At 40.5% G+C, this 23,724-nt stretch overlaps 1 protein-coding gene across 1 annotated transcript in view; it reads right to left on the bottom strand.

Annotated features, from left to right (window-relative positions):
- The window catches only part of LOC135107370 (zeta-sarcoglycan-like), a 48,766-nt gene that overhangs the window by 17,602 nt on the left and 7,440 nt on the right, over nucleotides 1-23,724 (bottom strand). The window contains exon 2 of the mRNA XM_064017133.1: nucleotides 13,146-13,333. Within this exon, the coding sequence (XP_063873203.1) occupies nucleotides 13,146-13,149 (4 nt within the window). The 5' untranslated portion in view covers nucleotides 13,150-13,333. The remainder of the gene's footprint in view (nucleotides 1-13,145; nucleotides 13,334-23,724) is intronic.

Genomic DNA, 23,724 nt, shown 5'->3' with positions numbered 1-23,724 from the left:
CCAATGTTTGTTAAGTTTGCTTGCACAGTTTTTTTTTTTTTTATGAATTTTTAGTTTTGGGAAATGTCAGATTTTTCGGATAAAACTGGAACATTCTAATGCTTTTCATTACATTTTTTTTTCCTTTTAACACTTGATTCTCTGAGATATACTAAACAACTGTAGTTATACATATTCCTTCAGACATTGTAAAACTTTTGGCAAATTTTTCAAAATACGTAAGAAAAAGTGTAATCTCTTTCCCTTTCTTCAGATATATTACTTTTTCATTACACATAATGCTATTTCTCAACCACAGTTCTTTGCATTATAAGTTTCTCTTCTCAGGAAAACAAACAATAAAAATTGGTAAGTAACTTTTGGGAGGAGATGCAGTTTGAATATGTAGCGAAGATAATTTTGAGATACGAGCTGTTAAAGATGTGCGTGTCAATACTCCCACTTAGCAGTTGTTAATGACCTGCAATGTAACTTTCATTTCTATCACTTCCCTCCACCTTCCTCTTCTTTCTTGAGGCGAGTCTTTGCAGAAATGGCTCTCTTGTTCAGTTCCTCCTGGAGGCGCAGTATGTCAATAGTGTGCTATGAAACGGAAAAACCAAGAGATGACAGGAAGTGGATGTCCCCTTCCTAGAAATTGTACACTGACATATTTATTGTCCGTGACAGGTACTGTATGTCTACAGTACTCATACAAAATACACAGTTGTATAATATTATACTTTACGGTAAGATAGCCTTGTAAAGATAGCACTCTTATAATTTTCTTTTCTTTTTTATTTTTTATGGTAATTATTGTCTGGAGTACAACATTATGACGCTCAAAACATAGAAAACTAAAATTTTCACCCAAACGCCGAAATTCTGGCCACAGTATATTTGGTATTTTAGGTGCAGTAAACCATGGAAATTCAATATGAATAAGAGAGATTTAGCCAACACCTTACACAACACTGTTCTTAGTGCTGGTGACTGTTCGTGGTGTCTGTCTGGGTTCATTTGATTCTGTCCACCACGCAGCAAGACCCATAATGTTCTCTGTGGATCCACGGCAACAAGGGCCACTTTACAGCAGTACATCCCAAAGAACACACCATTACGTAGATGCACAAAACTTTCATTAGGTGTAAAGTTTGTAAATTAATGTTCACCGTTGATCACTCTGTTAACTTCTCCGTTTTCTAAATCAAGTAAGGTTGCCACAAGTTCTAGTCGCTTCACTGTATTGAGTCTGGAGACAATGCGTGGGGGTAGCACACGACCAGCCCGCGGCAACAATAGGTAATAAGAGGAGCTGACAACAGAGCTATATACTGCAATATCCCGCGTTGGGAGATACAGTACTTGTTAGCCACTTCTGTATCAGTGTGAGTTGCTGTATATTTTTCTGCCTCGCCAATACTCGTAAAAGAGAAAGAGTAATAGTAATGTGGAGGCAGCATACTTGTATCCTTCGCATGTTGCCGTTTTCTTCGTATGATTTGACCTTTTACCATTTTTTTTTTTTTTTTTTTTATGGTGAAATGGTAGTTTTGCTTTGCGTCCCCGGCCAGTAAATGCCTTGTTAGTCAGACGCATGTAACCCGGTCAGTGGCCTTACTGACAAAACATTAGTGTGAACGGGAACAAAGCCGCGCTGTATTATGGGACTTATGCATGGAAAGGGAAAATGTTTTGTTGGAATATTTTAATGAACAATGTAAACCGTTGCGCAACGAGGACGGCGAGAACAGTACTGCGATGAATGACGAGTGGGCGAGGGCGCGGACACGGGGTGGGATAACGATGACTTGTGGGCCGGAGAGAAGAGGAGAAACACGCAAGTATTATGGAGAACACTGATAGGAAAAATATAGTATGATATCATTACAGGCATCAAAGAGAAGAGTAAGATACGATTAAGGACATCGACAAAGCAAATAGTCTAAAAAATAAACGTCCTGTAAGATTTATTAAGTCGTCATTTCTCTGTTAAGGGTTGTCTGTTATGGCAGTGTCCGGTACTTCGTAGATACATTGCAGTTTTCTAACGTTTTCTATCATGGTAAAGCGAAATATTTAAAGAAACGAACGTCATGTAAGGATTATTATGTTGATGAAGTTATTCTATTATGGAAGCAGTGTTGTCCGGCAGAATGGCAGCTTCAAGACACTTCTCATAATTTTCGATATCCCTTTTCACTATACTCTTTGGCGATCAGCACCTTCATTGGGTCTTTTTTTCAGCCTCTCTTCCTTTAAAAATAGTTTCGTAAGTAAATTATAACGTTTTCTTGCCTCGATATTGGATGAAACGTAAAGCAAAAGGAACACTGAAAAAACGAATACTTGATGGGGAAAAAAAAGTAAAGCAAGGAAAGATGATCCTTGTTCCGGATCCTTAAGGCAGCGTCCTCTAAAAGAAGCATCATTACCAAGGCAGTGGAAATCCTAGAATGGTATAGTGGAGGCGCTGCCAATCCTCTTCGTCGGTTGTCTTACGGGGGATAACAAAAAAAAACGTTATAATTTTACTATAGCACATCAGCACAATGATCACCGGCCAGATAATTCAGTTGCGGCCGCTGAATTGTTTTGTACGAGAGCAAAGCGCCATTTTATGTGTTTATTCATTTATTTATTTGTTTATTTATTTACTGACTGGCTGCCCGTAACTGGCTCCCAATCCCCCCTTTTACCCTCCCCTATTCCCCGCCACGGCATCGGATACTAAGGTCACCCTCACATCAGTTCCCACGTCACGCTTTTATCATTTTTCCTTTCGTTTTTTTTTTTTTTTTTTTTATTAGACTGAATAAGTTTAATATATACATTTATCTATCCCCGGAGTGTCTTTGGTATATAAACTCCTGTACTCCTGTGATGATAATACTGCATGTCTATCTAATCTTGTCTTCCCTCTTTTATTTTTTTTTACTCGAAATGAATAATTTTAATATCTCTTTTCCTGGCATGCATTTCATATACTTGCTCAGGATTCCACAAGTCTCCGTACTTCTATAATAATAACACTGCATATCGTGTCTTCCCTCCTAGTAATATATTTACAGTTCCATTTGGTCGGTGGGCATGGCGCGGCCCCGTCCCGCGCTTCTAAGGTCGCCAGTCACCAGCCGATATGTAACTGTGAGGGTCCGATAAGGCCGCCGCTTGTCTCGCCAGTATCGGTTATCGGGTCATCAAGGAGACTGGTCGGTCATTGTACGTGCCGAGGTCAGAGGTCACGTTGGCTCGTTTGTATGTCACACTGATGCGCCAAGACACCGCCTGGGGCCTGGTGTTGATGGTAAGAGAGAGAGAGAGAGAGAGAGAGAGAGAGAGAGAGAGAGAGAGAAATGCAGGAGTAATATCAGACAACAGACATCCTACTGGTTCCCCGAGTGAACTGCTCAATTTTCCATATATTTACTGCCATGTAGTGAGAGGGCGGAACGCAAAAGCAAGAATAATCTTTCCATTCCTCCCCTCCTGCAGTTAAAAGGCGATAAATAGCACTGTATCTGTTGGAAACATTATACATATACATTTTCATCGGAAAAGTCTAAAACTAAGTGACTTGTTTAGTATGTTTTCTATCGAAGGCTTCCATTTTTCTAAAGAATGGAATAATGATAACACCCTTTAACAAAATGAGGAAGATGACGTAGAAAAACAATAATTGGGCAAAAAGTTGACATTCCAAATCGAAATACTTCCAAAACATGACTGTAATTTTGCCAATAAATGTTCTCTTGTATTGAAAACGTATAGATAAATGACTATTTGCATCACACTTGTTCTGTCGAAACAGCTGAGTCTCCCATTTTTGATAGAACAATATATTTTCCATTCACACTGTCCTTGAGGAATTTGTTCCAGTGAACGATGGCAAGACTGAAGGGAAAAAAATCTATATTTCGCTCTTCGAAAGTTTTGTGTTTCTCTTTATTGCTCTAGTTTTATAAAAGGAAATGATATCGAGTTTTGGGCGTTGTCAATCTTTTGAAGCGTCAGGATGAGTGGTGTTATGTGTCAGCGTTGCCTTAGGTTTAGTTCTGTAACACATTTTGTATTGTCCTTGAGTTTACCTTGCCGCACACTTTGTTTTACTTTGTCTCAAACCATTCTAAAGTTAATTGGAATCTTCGCTGCCTTGTCTTTTGTACAAGTAAACTCTGGAAAACTCTTCTGTTTTTGTTGTTTAAGCGCCTTCGTTTGATTCATGTTTTTATAAAGGCACTGATGGCTCCTTGCAGCTTCCCCTATATTGTTTTGTTATTTATAGCATGAATTATCCCAGGAAATTTTTAGCCCCGTGAGTTATACCCCTTGTGTGTGTTGGTGTTCGCTATTCCGGATCAAGGCGGCTGTGGGTGGGGGCCATGACTCTGAAAATACCGCTCCAGGGTATTGATCATGTCTGCCATTTTCAGTGTTTGTAATTACGTCGTTTTAAACCAATTGCCCGCTTTATTTCCATCGTCATCCAGAGTGGATTGTAGGAACTGCGCACGAGTATTTAATCTGTTGGACTTCAAGGGCACCGTTATATATTTTTCCATTTCGAGGAGTTAGATTTCCAGTGGCAGGTGAACGGTATCGAAGCGACAGGTCAGGCTGGACGCGGGTGCTGTCACATGGGAGGAGCCATGCATAATCCAAATTGCTCTGAAACATCTGTCAACATTTATCCTTCAGTAGTGATTCTGAAATACAGGAAATGGGTACTACTTCATATTTTCATATTTCATTTACCTGTTTCATCTACTGTTCCACTGATATTACAATCACGTGTGAGATCCGAGCGAGTGAAATATGTTTGTTCCAGAATATCACTATCACGCTGGCTCGTAATTCCCTTGATATCACTTCAGTGAGTGAACTCTGGAACATTACAGCGCCTCTGGTGTTTGTCGCAGTACTAATAAGAACATAAATGCTTAGGACACCAGCTGCCTACACGTGGCAGTCCCTGTGAATCCGAATAATGTTTTTACGTATTTCTCATTGTATAGTATGTTATTGAATATATTATAGTATGTTATTGTCACTGGTAGCATTTTTCATAGGCAGTCTATAGACGCTGGCCGGCATACACTTTTTTTTTCTTTTAATCTTTCTTTCAACTTAATTTCTCTATATTATATTAACCGCTAAAATTGCCAAACCATATTAGTGCCTTTTCATACTCTGGTTTTGTGGATTTAAGGATATGTATGATTTCTTTACGAATATTAAGTTGTTATTGTCTTTTCACGGTCTGGCTTTGTTAACGATGTCATAGGAGGGATTCGACCAGCGCAGGGAGGTGATTGTTGGCGCGTGTTTCGGCAGTGGCAATCACGTCTGGCTCCTCAGGGGAAGCATAAACGCTGAGCTCATCGCGTTTAGATATTAAACTTCTGGCGTGGCTGAATAGCAGTGACGTGGAATAGCGTTTTGTCTGTCGCGCGTCGGAGAACGGTTGTTAGTACTCCTCTAACGGCCTTGTTCACGTTGTCGTATCTACATAGTTATGAGCCGTTACGGGCTGTAACTAGATACGACGAAGAGATGGAGGGGAAGGGGCGGGGGGTGGGGGAACTTAGGTACTTGAAGTGAGTGTTTGCCAAATTGGACATTAGTACTTGTTGCCATTATCATCTCGGTAACACTGAACGTGCCTTGTTGTCTTGCGTATATGTCAGATATGGACAAAGCACTTGATGGGCAATTACTGAGAAGTAAACTCGTACATATAAAACAGGAAATGCAGGATAAGAGTCAGCGAACAATACCCACACAGAACACAATAAAAAATGCAAATGTAAGCATCGATGTTTTTCATTTTCAATTCATCCTTTCCCCGTTTGTCTGAATAAATTTGTTGAAAAATGATGCAGCATTCAGGGCATAAAAACAAATAAATGGATGGATACACGAGTAAATTAATGCATGAATATGTAATTTGTATCAAACAGCAGAGCCTATATTCATTTTATAGAGATCGAACCCACGGCCTGTCATGGGTTGATGCTGTGTTTGAACGGAGAATGAATGGAGTGAAGAAAGGAGGACGTTCAAATGCAACTGATACAAGAGAGTAAAATATTCGGCACGTATGCACAGTTGTACACCCTCTCATATTCCAGCAATAGTTTGATACGTGGCATTGTGAACAACGAGCAAAATTTATGCTTTAAGGCCACAGTTTTTCACGGCATGTGTTTCGCTTACGCTATGCATTAAACAACGTCATAATGAACTGCACGTACAGAAAATACAAACGAATTAGTAAATGGTTGCAGTTTTTTCGCTATGTGTTAAAATAATATAGCAGTAGTTTCACTATTAAATCGAAATCTGTTTACGGACGAGAGTAAGAACACAAGAACGTAAGAAATATAAAGGAAGCCAAAAGCTAAATCGTTCAATCTATAATACAGAGTCGTTTGTTGAATCTTTATCTCCTCTAGACCCAAGGCATGTGTGTGAAAACAGAACTTTGTACTTCAGCGCTTAGGAACGCCTTGTTGGCTTTTTTGCTGTCTTGAGTACAAATGCAGTCGATCGCATCTTGAAGTGGCCGACTGGTTCCCGAAGGTTGAGGACCGTGAGGAGCCTTGGTGCAGAGAGAGGAGAGGGGACGCCTGAGGGGGAGAAGACCGCTAGTTGTGTCCTAAAAGGGAGGTCTGAGACTAAACATCCTGTGTAGGAATCTTCTTTCTTCGGGACGTTTTTGTTGAAATTAATGTTGAAATTAATGTTGAAATCAATGTTGAAATTAATTATGAGGATTTCATTGATTTCTTTTGGGTGTTTGAGGCGGAGGCTACGTTGCAGGTATATAAAAAAAAAGTTATTTGTTACATCACACACACACACACACACACACACACACACACACACACACACACACACACACACACACACACACACACACACACACACACACGTATGGAAAAAGAAAAACTACAAACATTTTACAAGAGGAGAACATTTCCGTTGATTTAAGCAGGTGTGTGGCGGTGCACAGACCACAGACCCGCTGCTCGCTCACCGATGCAGCGGGAGGAAACAAAACAAAAACAAACGAAAAAAAAATGTGCAGCCATGATCACTACCAGTATAAAACACGAATATCCTGCGGCACAGTTTACCTACCTGTCTATACTCAAAAAAAAAAAAAAAAACATGAGAAAAAAAAATATACATACGAAATATTTTAAAAAGTATATATTCAATGATGTATGCAGGCATTTACCCTCCCCAGGTAGGCAGGCAGGCAGGCAGACAGACCGCTTCACCTCGCCTCCACCTCGCCTCCACTTCCTCCGCCTCCTCCTCCGCCTCGCCGCAGCCCGTGGAGGCGGAGACATATTTTGCAGGATAATGCCGGATTAAAATTCATTAGGCGCTGATATAGTACATAATAACAGGGGCATTTTCATGTTATGCATAAATTCAAAAGTCGTCAAGGGAAATATGATGAGGTTTTCCCAGTGAGGTGCACTGCGGGACGGCCTGGCAATGTGTTATGGAGCGAGGGGGGGAGGGTGCAAGATGGCCTCACTACGGGGGCGGGACGGGAAGGGGAAAAGATGAGCCGGGGCGTTTGGCGGAAAGGAATGGTAAGGGATGGTAAGAGAAGGGAAGGGGCGGGTCTCACCAGATGTCAGTGTCAGGTTGGTCAGGACACGAAATCTTGACTTCTTGGTAAGTGGCACTACTTGTAATTTTCTCTTGTGTCTACAGTGAGGAGGTGGTCTGCCTCCTTCCACTGTTTTGTTCACTTGTTCACTGACTTTTGCTTTCACATCTTACTCTTTCTCGTTTCTCCTTCACTTTTGTTCATATCATCATATCTTGCTGTTTCCGTTTCTCTTTCACCTCGCCTTCTTCCTGTTTTCCTTTCTCCTTCATTTCAGCCTCTGTTCAGATCCCTGTTATTTTCTCTTCTTCATTTTTTTTTTCGTTTATCCTTCGCTTTGCCTGTTTAAATCACTTATTTTCCTCTCCTTGTTTTCCTTTCTCCATCACTACACCCTCTTCATTTCACCTGCCTCATGTATTTGTAACCACCACATGTTTATCGTTAAAGTGAATATGTAAATGCAAACATGATCAGCATCTCATTCACTGTCAGGCAAAACAACTCATAGTTTTATAGCTGGAGCCCAGCTAAGCCTATTGAGCGCCCCTAATACACCTGCACAAGTATCTACATGTTTTATTCAAGACTAGCATTTCAGAGTACACAAGAATTATTATATACAGCATTCACCAAGGCCTTCCCTTCATCTATCTTCTACTCTCGCGCCAGAATCTTTTGATAACTCATTAGTATTCGACCACTTTGTTCCCTTTCCCTATTTCTTCAAAGAACGAGGAAACAGGGAATATAATGGCAAACCGTGAGTCACAAAGCAGTTTATTATGTACAGTACACGTAAGAGGAAAGTACTTTGGTCCCTGAAGTGCCATCACTCTAATGTAACCTCCCCTTGCGTCTTCCCTTGCCTCCGTCTGCCTCTCCCTCAGAACTCCTCGTCGCGTCCTTTGCATGTACTGTGTCGGGCGTGTATAGAAGAGCACATTATTTCGTTATCCCTTCTTTTGGGTTTACTAAGAAAGGCCATCGTTCGAGGAATGTAGAAAATGTTTTGGTATTTTCAAGAGTACACAGGTGGCGGGTAAGGAGGCAGTAGGGGTGTCTTCACAGGCCACAGTAAAGAACGGACGGGAAGGAGAGGAATCTTTCGCCTGCTTCCGTTAGGTGTCTCCACAGCCGATCAATCTTCAACACGTTCAGTCTTCCGTGCCTTCCTCAGCCACAAACACTAAATCGTTCTCACGTCTCTAGTTGCTGTTTCTGTTTCTCCTTCACCTCTCCGTCTTTCTGTTTTCCTTCCTCCTTCATTTTAGCCTCTGTTCAAATCCATGTTGTTTTCTCTTCCTGTCCTTCGTTCTTTCTTCACTTTGCCTGTTTAAATCACTGTCCTCAGTTACAGTCATTACAAGTCTCCCGTCTGTTTTTTTTTATTTATTTATTTTTTTTATTATTATTATTTTCACAAGCAGGACTTTCCACAGAATATCCATCTCTCTTAACCCTGTGACTGCTACACCTTCTTCTCAGCTCGATATAATGGTACTGTGTAAGTTTACATGAGGATTTTGAAAGACAGACAGTAAAAGGTGTGATCGAATATTCAGTTAAGCTTTTCAGTGCCTCCAGTTAAATCTTTAATGAGTAAAACTGCCTAGGGTCGCTAAAATTAGCAGTCATGAGGTGAAATGTGTCATCGTAATACATCTCTCGTGACTTCCTATCATTACTTTACCTTATAGTGTCCCTCCTCCCTTCTCTCTCCTATGCCCTGAAAATAGACCCAAGTCATTGCGGCCTTAATAGGGAAGAGAATAGGAGCGGCTGTTTAAGAACGCAGTTATGACACCAATAATTCATGTTTTATAGTTTTAGTTCCTCCTGAGTAGTGGCTGGCGCTGCGCTTTTCCCGCGAGGGCAATGCAAGGTGAAGAGGGGAGAGGGGATAGTGAAAGGCGGCATATCGTGACGTGAGGCGGGTGAGGGAGGCAGTGGGGTGAGGTGCGGACGATAGCTGTACTCGATATTGTCAGCTGGTGCTATTAATGTTGAGGTAGACGGCAGTGAAGAGAAAGAGGAGGAGTAAGAAGAATAGCAGGAGTAAAACCATAAAAGGATTACGAAGGAAGAACAAAATGCAATAGACCTTCTTATAAGAGACACAGGAGAGCAACGACTAAGGCGAAGATGAAGAAGAGGAGAAGGAGGAAGAGGAGTAAAAGAAGCAGAAGAACGCACGCAGGAAAGAAAATCATCTCTATCACTTACCGGTAATGGAGAGAGAGAAAAATCTTAAGACGAGACTGAAGGAAAGGTGCAAGAAAACCATCACATAGAGCTACGTGAGGCAATCGTGGGGCGGCGGGGAGAGGCAGAGGGCGGTGAGTGCAGCAACAGGTGACGCGGGTGATAAAGAGCGATAAAGGGCTCGAAGTGCAAGAAAAGGGATGAGGGAGGGACTGCACACGTTACCATGACGACTGTTAACCTTTCTACATCCCCTTCATCCTCCTCCACATGCTTCAAAGCGCACACCCGCACGTACTACCAACGCTCTACTCGACAGCTACACACGCGAGCCGCAACAATAAACAGTAGATGAAAGGTGTCATAAACGTCGTGCTTTGAATGATTGTAGACGCTAAGAGGCGGAGGAGAAATGTTTGCGCGTACGCCATCTGTATCACATGCTTATAATTTTGTACATGAGAGTTTATTGTAGATGGATCACCTTTGTGTGGTTAGAATTAGTTATGATGCCATGTACGAGTCAAAAGATCTATTATTTGTTGAGTTACTCTGGAGTTCCATATTTGCTTCTGTATTTTCTCCTATCTTTCACTTGAGAGAGAGAGAGAGAGAGAGAGAGAGAGAGAGAGAGAGAGAGAGAGAGAGGAGAGAGAGAGAGAGAGAGAGAGAGAGAGAGAGAGAGAGAGAGACCTACCTTCTGGCCAGAATAGTCATATATTAGAATTTCAAGTCAAGTTTCTGCCTGAAGAGCGAGAATTGCTTGCTATTTAGACTGAAAATGGTACTTATGAACCTCCAATAAAGAAGAACAAGAACAAATCATACAAATGGAGAGTATTAAGTAACATTTACGTGGAGGGAAGCACCTAACATATAAATAATAATAATAATAATAATAATAATAATAATAATAATAATAATAATAATAAAAGATAAATAAGTAAAATTGAATAATGAGTGGAAAGGTTCAGGTAACATTTACAGGTGAGAGAGAAACACCTGACATATAAATAAGGTGCTAAACAGTAATAACCTGGTCTGCACTTGATTAATTGTTCTTTCTACATCACCTCCACGTCCTAATAATTAAGCGTGTCGAAATGTGCCACATCTAATTATATTTAATAACCTGCAGCGTTGTAATGGAAGCGTGAATTATGTGCATAAGAAGTCCACTATATAATACACACACACACACACACACACACACACACACACACACACACACACACACACACACACACACACACACACACACACACACACACACACACATACACACATATTTTACATTACCCTTTAATATTATGATCCCTAGAGACCATCATCATCAATATCATCATCATCATCATCATCATCATTCATCATTATTGTTATCACTGTAATGTCAATCTTTTCCTTTCCATCTTTCTTAAAACTCTATTGCATTTGTTTTCCTTCTCATCTCTTCTCTCTGTTTCTTTCCTCACCTATTTCCCTCCCCCCCTCACCTCCTCTCTCTCTCTCTCTCTCTCTCTCTCTCTCTCTCTCTCTCTCTCTCTCTCTCTCTCTCTCTCTCTCTCTCTCTCTCTCTCTCTCTCTCTCTCTCTCTCTCTCTCTCTCTCTCCCCCCACCCCCGATCCTTCAAAGCTACATTTTTCTCTGCACTCACTCATAGTTATTAATCTTCATCGTATTTTTCCTCGAATAAACGAGCGAGCCATCCTTTTTAATTTCCTTCTGTTTTATCTTTTACGAGTACGTGTTTGTGTTTCCCTCGCTGTGTTCCCAGCGCTGTCCGGCTGGCTAGTTATTGGTTGACAAAAATGAGTCCTTACTTACACAGCGTTATAGGAGATAAACCTTTACGTACAAATCCATTAGACGCTGGTAATTATATATAAAAAAAAAGGGTAAAAAAAAAAGGTAAATAAATTAAATAAGAATGTTCCCCTGATATTAGGTGACGAAAACTAGTCCTTATATGCACAGTGTTATAGGAAATAAAATTTTATGTTCAAATCTATGAGATATTAATCTGTGAAAAAAGTAATGAAAATAAAAGTGTGCACGTGTTATGGTGTTTCAGAAAGAGAGAGAGAGAGAGAGAGAGAGAGAGAGAGAGAGAGAGAGAGAGAGAGAGAGAGAGAGAGAGAGAGAGAGAGAGAGAGAGAGAGAGAGAGATTAAGGCTCGGAGAAAATACAAATGTCGTAACCGCTGACGTACTGCACACTTCGGTCTAACCAAAACTGTCCCATGATTATTATTATTTTATTTATTTATTTTATTTTTTTATTCTGACCTTTTATTTCTGATTTTTTTTTTTTTTTTTTTTTATGGTTAGTGCCGTGGAGGGAACGAGGCTTGAGTCTCGAGCGCCGATCACCACCGAGCAGTGAGTAAAACTTCTTTGCACTTTCTGTAATTAATTATCTCCTTTGAGTGAATGAACGTGTTTTGCGCAGCACATCCACTGGGAAGGCACTATAAATGACGTGGTTAAGACGGCCTTATTTTTGGTCTAAGAGCGCTCTAGTCAAGGGATATAAAAAGACAGAAAAAGACGCCCATTGAAGATGCCAGTCCCCAAAGAGAAGAGCCAAAATGATTATCCAAAATTGGTGAAGTGTTTTGAAATCTCTCTATTAATATCTATGTAAGTGTCTGTTAGTTGGTTTATTCACACACACACACACACACACACACACACACACACACCACACACACACAGAGAGAAGAGAGAGAGAGAGAGAGAGAGAGAGAGAGAGAGAGAGAGAGAGAGAGAGAGAGAGAGAGAGAGAGAGAGAGAGTATATACGTATGTAAGTATGTGCACATGTAATATTTTTCTTTTTCCTTTTTACTCGTCAAAATAAAAACTCTGGAATAATTGCCTTTCGAATAACATTTATATATTTCTTCGTGATATAACAGTCAACGTTATTTTATTTATTTCTTTCTTTCCGTGATATTCTCTTACGTTGCCATTCTTTCTCCCACTCACTCACTCACTCACTCACTCACTCACAGACTTACCATCTCCTTGCTTCCTTCCTCTCGAAAATGATCACTTTGTACTCGTAAAGATCTGTCACGCTGTCATTCCTTCACTCACTACTTCATTCACCCCACGCTTCCTTTCTCCCCCAAATGAACACTCATAACTTTTCTCTAATACTACTATTCTGTCTCATTCACTCATTTATTTACTCCCTGCTTCCTTTTAAACAGTCCTTTCTTACTCATCCACTTACTCTTTCACTCTCCCACTCTCTCACTCAGTCATTCCCTCATCCTCTCACTCCTTCACTCATTCCTCGCTTTCATTATCTCCCACATCAGCACTTACTCATGAAGATTCTGTTGGAGCGCCCCGTCCTTATTGGTGGCTGAGATGGAGAAGTTTTCAGCGGCCAGGATACGGATGGGCACGTGGGGCGGGGTGGAGATGCGAGCCGCCACCAGCCTCTCCATAACGTGCACCTCCCCGCTGGCGATCATCCCCCCTCGTACGATCTGCAGCCCGCCTATGCCTTCCTGTGGGCCGAGGAAGAGAAGAGGGTTAGAGAGATAAGCTACAAGATCTGATGCATTTTGCCCGTTTTCTGTTGGGAGAGGAAGGGAAGAGAGCTAAAGACGCAAATTAAGAAGGGTTTTGATGCCAGCCTGTGTTTCCCTGTGGAACGAGGAATGAGAATTAGAGAGGTTAAGAGGGAATCCGATAACAAGTCTTTAAGAAACGAAAGAGAATTAAACATGTAGGTTAACTTGTCTGATGCAGTCGTCTATGCCTTTCTGTGGACGGGGGAAGAGGGGGAGAGTTAGAGACAGGTTAGCAGGGGATTTGATAGAAGTCTTTAAGGAACGAATGAGATGAGAGTCGTAGATTAAGAGGGTAACAAAAGAGAGACGTAAGTTAAGAGGGGATCTGATACAAGTCTTTAAGGGGATATACTCGTAAGCAAAATTCTGAGGGTCGGTAATCAGGATAGAATAAGAAATAGAATCAGGAAGATACGCATGGATGAATGATAAATAGGATAATAAATAGCAGGAGAAAAAATAAAGGGAGTGTATTAGAAACAGGGAAATATAAACGTGATAGGAGAAATTAATCTTTGTCTGTCAGGGAAGGGAAAGAAGGACAAGAGTTGACCGGCAAGCTGTAAGAAAAATAAAATATGAGACTGAATGATATAAGGAATAAAAGAGAAACCATGGGAAGTATGAGGTGAGTGAGCGAGGTGAGTGATGTGAGGAATAAGTGTAAAGGCGTGAGAAGGCAGGTGAAATTTAGAATGCGACAGGGATGAGTAAGTGTGAGCGTAGGGAGAGGAAATGAACGTGGATGAGTGGGCGAGAGAATGACGGAGAGGAAATGAATGACACAATGCTAGGAAAGAGAGAGTAGAAACGAGAAGGTGATGAGAAAACGAGAGATGTTTGAAAAATATTTACCAGCTGTGTCTGTGTAACTCTCTCTCTCTCTCTCTCTCTCTCTCTCTCTCTCTCTCTCTCTCTCTCTCATCTCTCTCTCTCCTCTCTCTCTCTCTCCATGGCTAATAGCATGAGTCACACAAACTCAGCCAAGCAGGTCACGCTAATCACATCTGTACTAATCAACCAGGAACGCCCCGCAACACTGTTACTTAGTGACGCCTTGCTCCTTATCCCTTTTCAGTGGATTGCGCAACGATTCACAACATTAAAGATACTAGGAAATGTTTACAAGCGCCCACAAGAAAAAAATAATTAGGTGGCTAGAATTTCCAATGACTAACTAGTATAATGTTTAGAGGTGGATGTAGCACAAAATAGAATAGTTTCTAATTAAGGAGCTGTTAAAAAGTTAAGGTTTTCGGAGAGCAAGGAGAGGTGCAGACGTGTATTGCCACAGAGTGACCGAGATTAATCAATAATCCCATAGATATTAATATGTATAGATGAATTGATAAGTTGTGGGAAGTTAATACCTTTAGGGGACAAATGACAAAGGTGCTTATTTCTTGATCGTCTCAGTTATTATTGTTGTCGTCATTGCTATTTACTATTAATATCATTATCAGTGGTAGCGATCATGATTTTCCCTACGGGGTTAATGAGTCATTCCCGTGTGACTCCGCTCGTTTCATTTGCTGTAAGTTTATTTAAGGTAGGTTTAATTTTTATAACAACAACAACAGCAGCAGCAGCAACAGCAGCAGCAGCAGCAGAAGCAGCAGCAGCAACAACAACAACAACAACAACAGCAACAACAACAACAACAACAACAACAACAACAACAACAACAACATGATACACAACAACAACAACAACAACAACAGTTAATGGTTTATTTGCCGAGAAAGTTACAAAGTTTGATTATAACATGACGACTTGGCTTAAAACTTAAAAGCTTGGGGAACATCGCTTTTTGAAATGTTAAAAAGTTTTTCGTGATTTCATTTCCTTCTATTCGTATTCCTGTATCTGCATTCACGTTGCTGCCTCACCCTGCTCTGGCTCAACATTGTTTCAGCGTAACTGTTCATTTATGGCGAGTGCTACACAAAACGACTTCCACACGTTAGTTTCTTCTTTTCATTGTAACGGATGTACATATTGTGTTGTAGCGTAAGTGACGTGACGAACTCTTCTTTGACCCTCTACCAGTGGAGCTTGAATAAAAATAATGTTAATCTTCATGTTTCTGAGACTCTGAATTAATATGTTGTTTTGTCAGAGATGTAACCCATGATTATTTTTAACATCAGAATTTTTGTGCTTTGTGCCGCAATACGAGTAAATAAGCGTCGATGTCACAATGAGCGAGTGGAATGAATTTTCTGTTCATATTCGTTATCCTGCCTTAGGGCGCCACTTGACCGATACCCTCGAGAAAGTTTGCAGGCATTGAGCGACTCGACAGTTTATCACATGGCGGATACTGGCTAGACACTGAAGCTGTTTGATGGCTGACTTTCGAGAACAATGTTGAAAACTTGGCTAAACTTTCATTATAGATTATTTAAGGGTCGTGTTCTGTATAGACTTGTAAAGATTCATGTAAAGATTAGCTAATGAAGAAAAATCTTAGTATTTTCATGTGAGAGAGAAAGAGAGAGAGAGAGAGGGAGACGAATAAAGCCGTTAACTTGAGTTCTGTTAGCTGTCCTCCTATTTCTTCTACAAACTTAAAAAACTACACTAACAATAACCTTTCGCAGCATCTTTATTACGCCCCATGTTTATATCCTCAGTAGCCTCGAGGTGCAGAGCGCGGCCACTCAAGGTTGGACAGTGCGCTTTAAAGGTACCCCTACCCCGCTTACCCCCCTCAACGTCCTCGCCGCTATGGCTTTATGAACGAAAAAATAAAAAGGTGTTGAAAAATAAAGCGGCAGATGCGTTGTGCGTTACTGTTTGTATTTCCAGTGAATGTGTTAGAGAGAGCGAGAAAGAGAGAGAGAGAGAGAGAGAGAGAGAGAGAGAGAGAGAGAGAGAGAGTATACATTAATACTGGTGCTATGTATTTAATGATTTCTGTGTTTCTTATATATAGTAGAATATATATTTTTTTGTACTTATTTTCTTCTTTTCATACATGTTTTATGTGAAGGCTTTTTGAATAGCTATAAAAAACGTGTAGCTTCAAGTTAATTGTAGATCTGTTTAAATAAAAAATGAGAGAAGGAGGGGGAAGAGGCAGAAAGTCAGTGAGAGGTGAGGAATGCTCTCCACGTGTATGGCAAGGCTCTCGTGCACTCGAGGAAGTACGTGGGTGTGGCACTACAGAGGCAATTATAGGACTGCTGCATTATTGTGGCGTCATTACGTGAAGCCAATAGTCGCCTGCAGTAACCCGGAGCGCACGTGGTTACTGCTCAGGGTCCGCTAAGTGGCTGGCGCACCGATAACTAGATGGGGCTATTGCTGCTGCTGCTGCTGTTGCTGTTGCTCCTGCTACTACTGCCACTACTGATACTACTACTACTACTACTACTACTACTACTACTACTACAAAAACAGTGGGCACTACTACTACTACAACTTCTACTAATAATACCACCACCACTACCACCACCACCAATCACGGTCGGAAATCAGCACCCGCGTCACCACAGCTGCGGGTAGACAACTACTAACCATCGCCACCACCAATTACACCTCCCATTACGACTCATCACCGCGCCATCACCACAGCCTCTGTAACCATCACCGATGTATCCCCCCAATCACCTCTCAACACCCCATCATTAGGTACCCATCATTCCTGCAGTGTAAATGCCTCGCGTCACTGTGGCCATCACTTCCCGTCACTCCTCACCTCTCACTTCGCTCCATCATCACCCTGTCATCGCCCACCTGCCCCCAAGCTCCCTTCCCTTCATCATTTGCCAGGTTACCTCCACCTGAGTGAACAAGTAATGTGTGTGAAAATTATTGATAAAGTGCGTGCAGGTTTAGTGTAATTGTTTGCTACTTTGCTGCTGGTGATGGCTTCGTATTACTATTACTGCTATTATTACTATTAGTACTACTGCTACTACGACATCATATCATAACCTAACTTAACCCAACCTAACATAACAATAAATTCAGTGTTTTTCATCACTTGTGCGCACTTCAAAATGAGGTTAAAGTTTATCAAATAGAAAATATCCTCGTCGCTCTTATATCCCTTCCTAGGAACACTGAAATCGCACCGCCATCCAGTACGTATATGCAGCATATCCCAACACCACTTCAGCATCCGAGGTTAAGAAACGGTCATATAGTGTGTACTGAATACGAAGTCAACATTTATCCTCTGTGAATTGTGCGACCAGCGCCAAAAGAGCAAAGTTAAAACATCCACTTGAAATAGTTGGACACAGAGAGAGCTTGTTAACCTGCTGATCACATCGTAATGAAATGCACGTCTACCTGTCGATCTGTTTGCCTGTCCAGAATTCCGTCAGGTTTTTCTATGAGCCTTTGTTTTTTTTGGTTTTTTTCTATTCTGTTTTGTTTCGTTTGAAGCTTGGTATGGTAAGAAGAGGAATAGTTCGGAGATGGAATGTTAAAATGCCTGCATCGATCTGCGTTCCACCAATGACAAGAACATTCCGCCGCCTGTCAATGGTCGTGCATCGTTGCAATCGCCTCCCAACTTTACCTATCAAATTATGTCCCCCAGTTTGTCTAATTCCAAAACTATAATTTGGCGGAGCATTGCCTGTTACATTCCAGCCAGCCAGGAAATTCTAGCGGGCTTTCCTGGCACGCACACACACACACACACACACACACACACACACACACACACACACACACACACACACACACACACACACACACACACACACACACACACACCATAAAGATAGGAACAGTAATTGTTAGTTAGCATTGAATCTGTTGGTCTTACGATGAATAGTGCTGTTTTTTTTTTTTTTTGCGGGGGTTTTTTGTTGTTGTTGTTATTGTTGTTGTTGTTGTTGTTATCGTTATCATCATCATTATTACATGTGGGGACGGATCTACCAGGGAGCAGCAGTAAAAGAAATATGTAATTGTTTCGTACCATAATTATTGTCATGATTTTATCCTCCTAACCAAAGGGAATGTAAAGTTAATGTGGTTATATTTCTACGTGCTTTAACCCTTTCATTAGCACGACATAGATTTTATATTATTGAGAATACCATTACAATAATAAGTGTAACATGACATTTGCATGAATTGAATTTTGGGAGTTACCAAGCATCTCTCCTTACTCATTCACTTGTACTGCTCACAATTGCTCTCGTGACTAATAATATGCGGTGTTATAAAGCTTAGGAATTGTCTATTATTAAAAGCGTTAAATAAAGAAAGATATATTTGCCTGAATAGAGGGGTTATCATCTCTCTTTACTCTTTGCTCTCGCACTCTTTAGATTTATTCTCTTGTTAGTGCTAATAGATGTTATAAAGCTTGGGAATTGTCTGCAGTTTTGAAAGGTTAAATAAAGAAAGATTGAAGTACAACACGATATTTACCTGAATGAAGCATCTCTCAGTCATAAGAACATAACAAAAGAACATAAGAAATAAGGGAAGCTGCAAGAAGCCATCAGGCCTACACGTAGCAGTCCCTGTATGAAATAAACCTACATATTTCCACTTATCATCCCCAACCATAAATCTGTCTAATCTTCTGTCTTAATGCTCCTTAATAGCACTAACAACTTGATTACTGAGTCCGTTCCATTCATTCACTCCTATTGTTCCCATTTACTGTCCTGTGACTAATAATAGGTGTTGTTATAAATCTTGAGAATTGTCTGGAGTATTGAAAAAAAAAAAAGACAAATATAACAAGGTATTTGCCTGAATGAAGGAGTTAACAAGCGTCTCTCCTTACTCATCCATTCATACTGTTCCCATTTACTCCCTTGCAACTAATAATATTGTACGTGTTGTTATAAAGCGTGGGAATTGTCTGGAGTAGTGAAAGGGTTAAACAAAAAAGAAAAACACTTGAAGGGAGGAGTTGGGATCTCCCCCCCCTCCCCCTCCCTAGGGATTTTATTCTTCCATGAAACGAAAAAGAAATGTTGGGATCACTTTTCTTTTATTCTTTTTTTTGACATTGATACCTGTCTCTGTTTTTGCTTTGTTCATTTTGCTTTTATATATTCTATTTTTGCGTCCCCTTGCTATGCGAAGGAAAGGAACTGTGGAAAAATAATAAAAGGATGACGCAGTACTTTTTGTATTAAACCTTTGACTGCTAATGGCAATGTGATACCTGTTACTTGAAAAACCGTGTAGGTATTTATAGAACACTAAATATGACTGGAAGGAATAAAAGGTTTGAACTACCCCGTCACTTCTTCTGCTGCCGGGAGTGTCTTATCTCCTGTTATCTGAACTTGCCCTATATTTTATTCAGATGATTAAACGTTTTGGCGTTTTATCTGAAGCACCGTGTTTTATTAAGGGAGTTGAACGTTTTTGGTGTCTAATCTCTAACAAATATTCCCATGTTCTTTTGTTCCTTTGTAGTGCAAATTACTGGGGACTATCAAGGGCATTTTCATGGCAATACTGTAGAAATGTAAGTGATCTCTCTTTCTACGTAAGTCATGCTTGTCGTCTTGCGATTTTGAGTGAGGAAATAATTTGTTTTAACAGATGCGTTTAATGTATTGGTGCTGATAGTGAGACTTATGAGTATAGAAGAATGTTTGTCTGTCTGTCTAGCTGTCAGTCAGATTTATACTTACTGTAATTGGAAAACTCAATGCAAACGATATATTTTAAAAACTGAATTTGTCCTTACTCAGATTTACCTCGATCGTTCTCTCTCTCTCTCTCTCTCTCTCTCTCTCCTCTTCTCTCTCTCTCTCTCTCTCTCTCTCTCTCTCTCTCTCTCTCTCTCTCTCTCTCTCTCCTCTCTCTCTCTCTCTCTCTCCACCAAGCAGCGCATCATGATGAAAGGCCCTGAACTAAGATCCTTCTTTTCTCCCCGCTAAGGAGGTGTGGGCGGGGAGCTTTTAAATTAATGAGACAAGTCTGTGAGTGTCGTGTGTGTTTCATGGAGACAGGTGCGTGTGTGCGTGCGTGTGTGTGCGTGTGCGTGCGTGTGTGAGTCTTTTCCTGGTGTAATGAGGCACGTATGTAAATTATCCTGAATCACAAAAGCCGTTTAGTTCATGATCATTAGGTATGTGATTTGTATTCGTTATTTGAAAGGTTGTTCATCTTCTTATGTTTCCTTCCGAGGGCTGTTCAAGGGACGGTGTTCAGGTGTTGCCAAGATAAGCGTCATTATCATAGGGCTGAGGGATACGTTAGTCATTTGTTTTTTTTGTGTATACCTTTGTAGAAGCTGTGATAATAATAATGATGATGATGGTGATGATGGTGATGAGGAGGAGGAGGAGGCAGACAGACGGTATAGTGTGTTTGTTCTTTTTTTCTTTGTATGATGATGATGATGATGATGAGGATGATGATGATGATGGATGATGATGAGGAAGAGGAGGAAGAGAATGATAAATGGTGTGGTGTGTTTCTGTTGTTTTATCATTTAGTTAAGAGATACAATAGTCACTTTATTTGTATGTATGATGATGTGAATAGTGAAACACACCATGCACTGTCATTTATGTGAAGAGCAGGAAGGAAAGGGGAGAGAAATGAAATACTGTGTTTCTTAATTGTTTTCTTTTTTTGTTGTTCTTTTCGTATTTCATAAATCAACTTAGACTGGTTTAATGTAACTTCAAAAGGCACCACTAGTATCAAAAGGAGTAATAAAGAAATTCAAACTTCTTACTGGTCATCTCATAACAACCCTAATTGGTACCCACGTAGTTAATCATTTAGCACTTGAAACTCGTGCAGCTTAATGCAATTTGATGTGCATGATTTTCATAATGTTACAGTAATTTCACTTTTTGCTCAGTGAAGTAGTCCAGGGTCACGCAGATGAAGTAATAAGTGTCATCTATTATGTGGGGAGGTGAAAATATTAATCTTTCTCTCCTTCAGTGTCTTCTACTACGAGTTTGTTTCATTGAAGGAAACGGCATTACAAACTGTTATTTTTTCGTCTTATTTTTCACTCTTGGCCGGTCTCCTAATACATTAAAAAAAAAAGTGGCATCTGTTATATGACGAGGTGAAAACTTTGATCTTTGGTCTTCTACAGTGTTTTCTATCTCGTGTTTTTTTTTTTTTTTTTTAGGGAGAGTTATTATGACCTGGCTTTTTCTCTAGTTTTTCGCTCTTGGCCAGCCTCCCCAATACATAAAAATCAATTAACTGTTATGTATCGCGGTAAAAATAACAGAATAATCCAGTGATATTGGGAGGCAGTTCCTGAAAGGTACGTCTGCTGAGATACTGCAGGGTACGTAGCCTCTCCTGAAGACTTTGTGTTGTGTATGAAGGTGATGATTTTAAAGCTTCGTGGCCTTAAGTGTAATAGTAACTTTGGGAAACTCGGAAAAACTACGGTGTTAATTACGTAAGTTAAGAGATGGTTATGAGCATTGCACTGAGAGTTACTGTGTCGGTGGTGGTGTTGCTGTTCTTGTTATTGTTGTTAGTAGTGGAGGGGAGTAGTGGTTGTGGTGGTGATGGTGGTGGCGGTGGTGGGAGAGAAAGCCGCAGGGTGAGAGAATGATTGATGTCAGACAGATATATTCAAAGAATGTTTCCAGTATTTTTTCTACACAATCGTGATATTTTCCTTCATCATATCGTGCACCTTTAAAAGCACCATCTTTTTTTTTTTGGGGGGGGTTGTTTTTATATAATATAAAAGCGTATTTTTCTTGGATGAGTGATAAATGTTTCGCATTACACACATTATGGAAAGTGAGACTGCTAGCATTAGTTTCTCCGGTGATAGATAAATATACTTGTCGACTGATAGTTAGGTAAGTAAATAGATAGATAGGCAAAGGAGTGGATAGACTGGACGATAGATATTTAGTACGTAGGTAGGAAGGTGGGAAGGTAGATAGATAGATAGATATAGTCAGCAAACGTGCCAGCCAGACAGACAGACAGACATAGATAGATAAACAGATAGATAGATAGATAGATAGATAGATGAAAGGTGAATTCCTTATAAATACATATATGAAAGGGAAACTTGTATAGCATATCACAAAGTAAAAAAAGAATTCTTCGAAGTGAGAATCCTCGCACTATAAAATTCAGCATTCTTTTATAACCCTTGTGTGCGAATGTATGTATGAAACAAGATTTTTATTTTATTTCTTTATGAAGGGAGTTCGCTTGAGTTCGCAGAAGATGGTGTGTTCTGATTGATTCCTCGCCTAGTGTTATTAGCGTGTGTGTGTGTGTGTGTGTGTGTGTGTGTGTGTGTGTGTGTGTGGGGGGGGGGGGGGGGGATGTTGTCGATCATCTTTCTCTGTCATGCCTGTCTGTCTGTCTTGATGTTTTTTTTTTTTTTTTTCTGTCAAGATAATCATTACGTAAGCTGTGCGTGTGTGTGTGTGTATGTGTGTGTGTGTGTGTGTGTGTGTGTGTGCTCTAAGAGAGAACCTTAAAATACAAAATAATAATAAATGCAACAGTCAAACCAACTTTTCCTCCTCTAATTTATCCTTATCCTCTTCTATTCTTCACCCAGTACCTTTCCTCCTTCCGTGTCTGCTACTGTCCTTTTTACTGTTGCCCACATTCCTGTTCTCCTGTTATTCTGTCCTACCCGTCTAATACCCGTTCTTCTACTGTTATTCTGTCCTACCCGTCTAATACCCGTTCTTCTACTCTTCCAAAATCTACTCCTACCTTTTCGTACTGCCCTGCTCCTGCTTCTGCTTCTCTTGCTATTCTATCTTCTCTGTCACTCAATACCCATTCTCTCTCCAATGTCTACTCCTATATATCCCTACCGCCCTATTCCTGTTCCTCCTTCAACCAGTTCCCCTTCTCTCCCTCTTCCCAATGTCTGCTCCTATCTTACCCCGGCGCCCTACTCCTGCTCCTCCCGCCAACATCGCTTCCTGTGCATTGCGAGGAAAGTTTGCCTGAGTTATATCGTCGTATCATTTTTTCATCCGCTCGAAAACGCAGCACCGGTTTCTTTTTGCAGTGCATTATTGCGTCTGACAAAAGGGGTTACTATAATAGTGTTATTGAGCGTTTGAGTGCACGGTGGTTCGGTGACAACCTATGTAGCTATCGCGCAGGGCTGATGCGGATACAGATCAGAGTGTAATGGTTTAACTAATCGCTGGTGGTGGCGAGGGAATGTGTTTAGTTATGCTGCAGTCAACTGTTGTTAATACGACGCGACGCTGGGACGTTGCTTGTTGTCACTGTTGTTGTTGTTATAATTGTTGTTGTTGTTGATGTTATTATTATTATTATTATTATTATTATTATTATTATTATTATTATTATTATTATCATTATTATTATCAAGAGGTTTTTTCTTA

The sequence above is a fragment of the Scylla paramamosain genome, chromosome 15 (genome assembly GCF_035594125.1).
Source record: "Scylla paramamosain isolate STU-SP2022 chromosome 15, ASM3559412v1, whole genome shotgun sequence".
In the NCBI taxonomy this organism is placed as follows: domain Eukaryota; kingdom Metazoa; phylum Arthropoda; class Malacostraca; order Decapoda; family Portunidae; genus Scylla; species Scylla paramamosain.
Note: the sequence above shows the minus strand (reverse complement) of the source record. Positions and strands in the feature narration are given on the sequence as shown.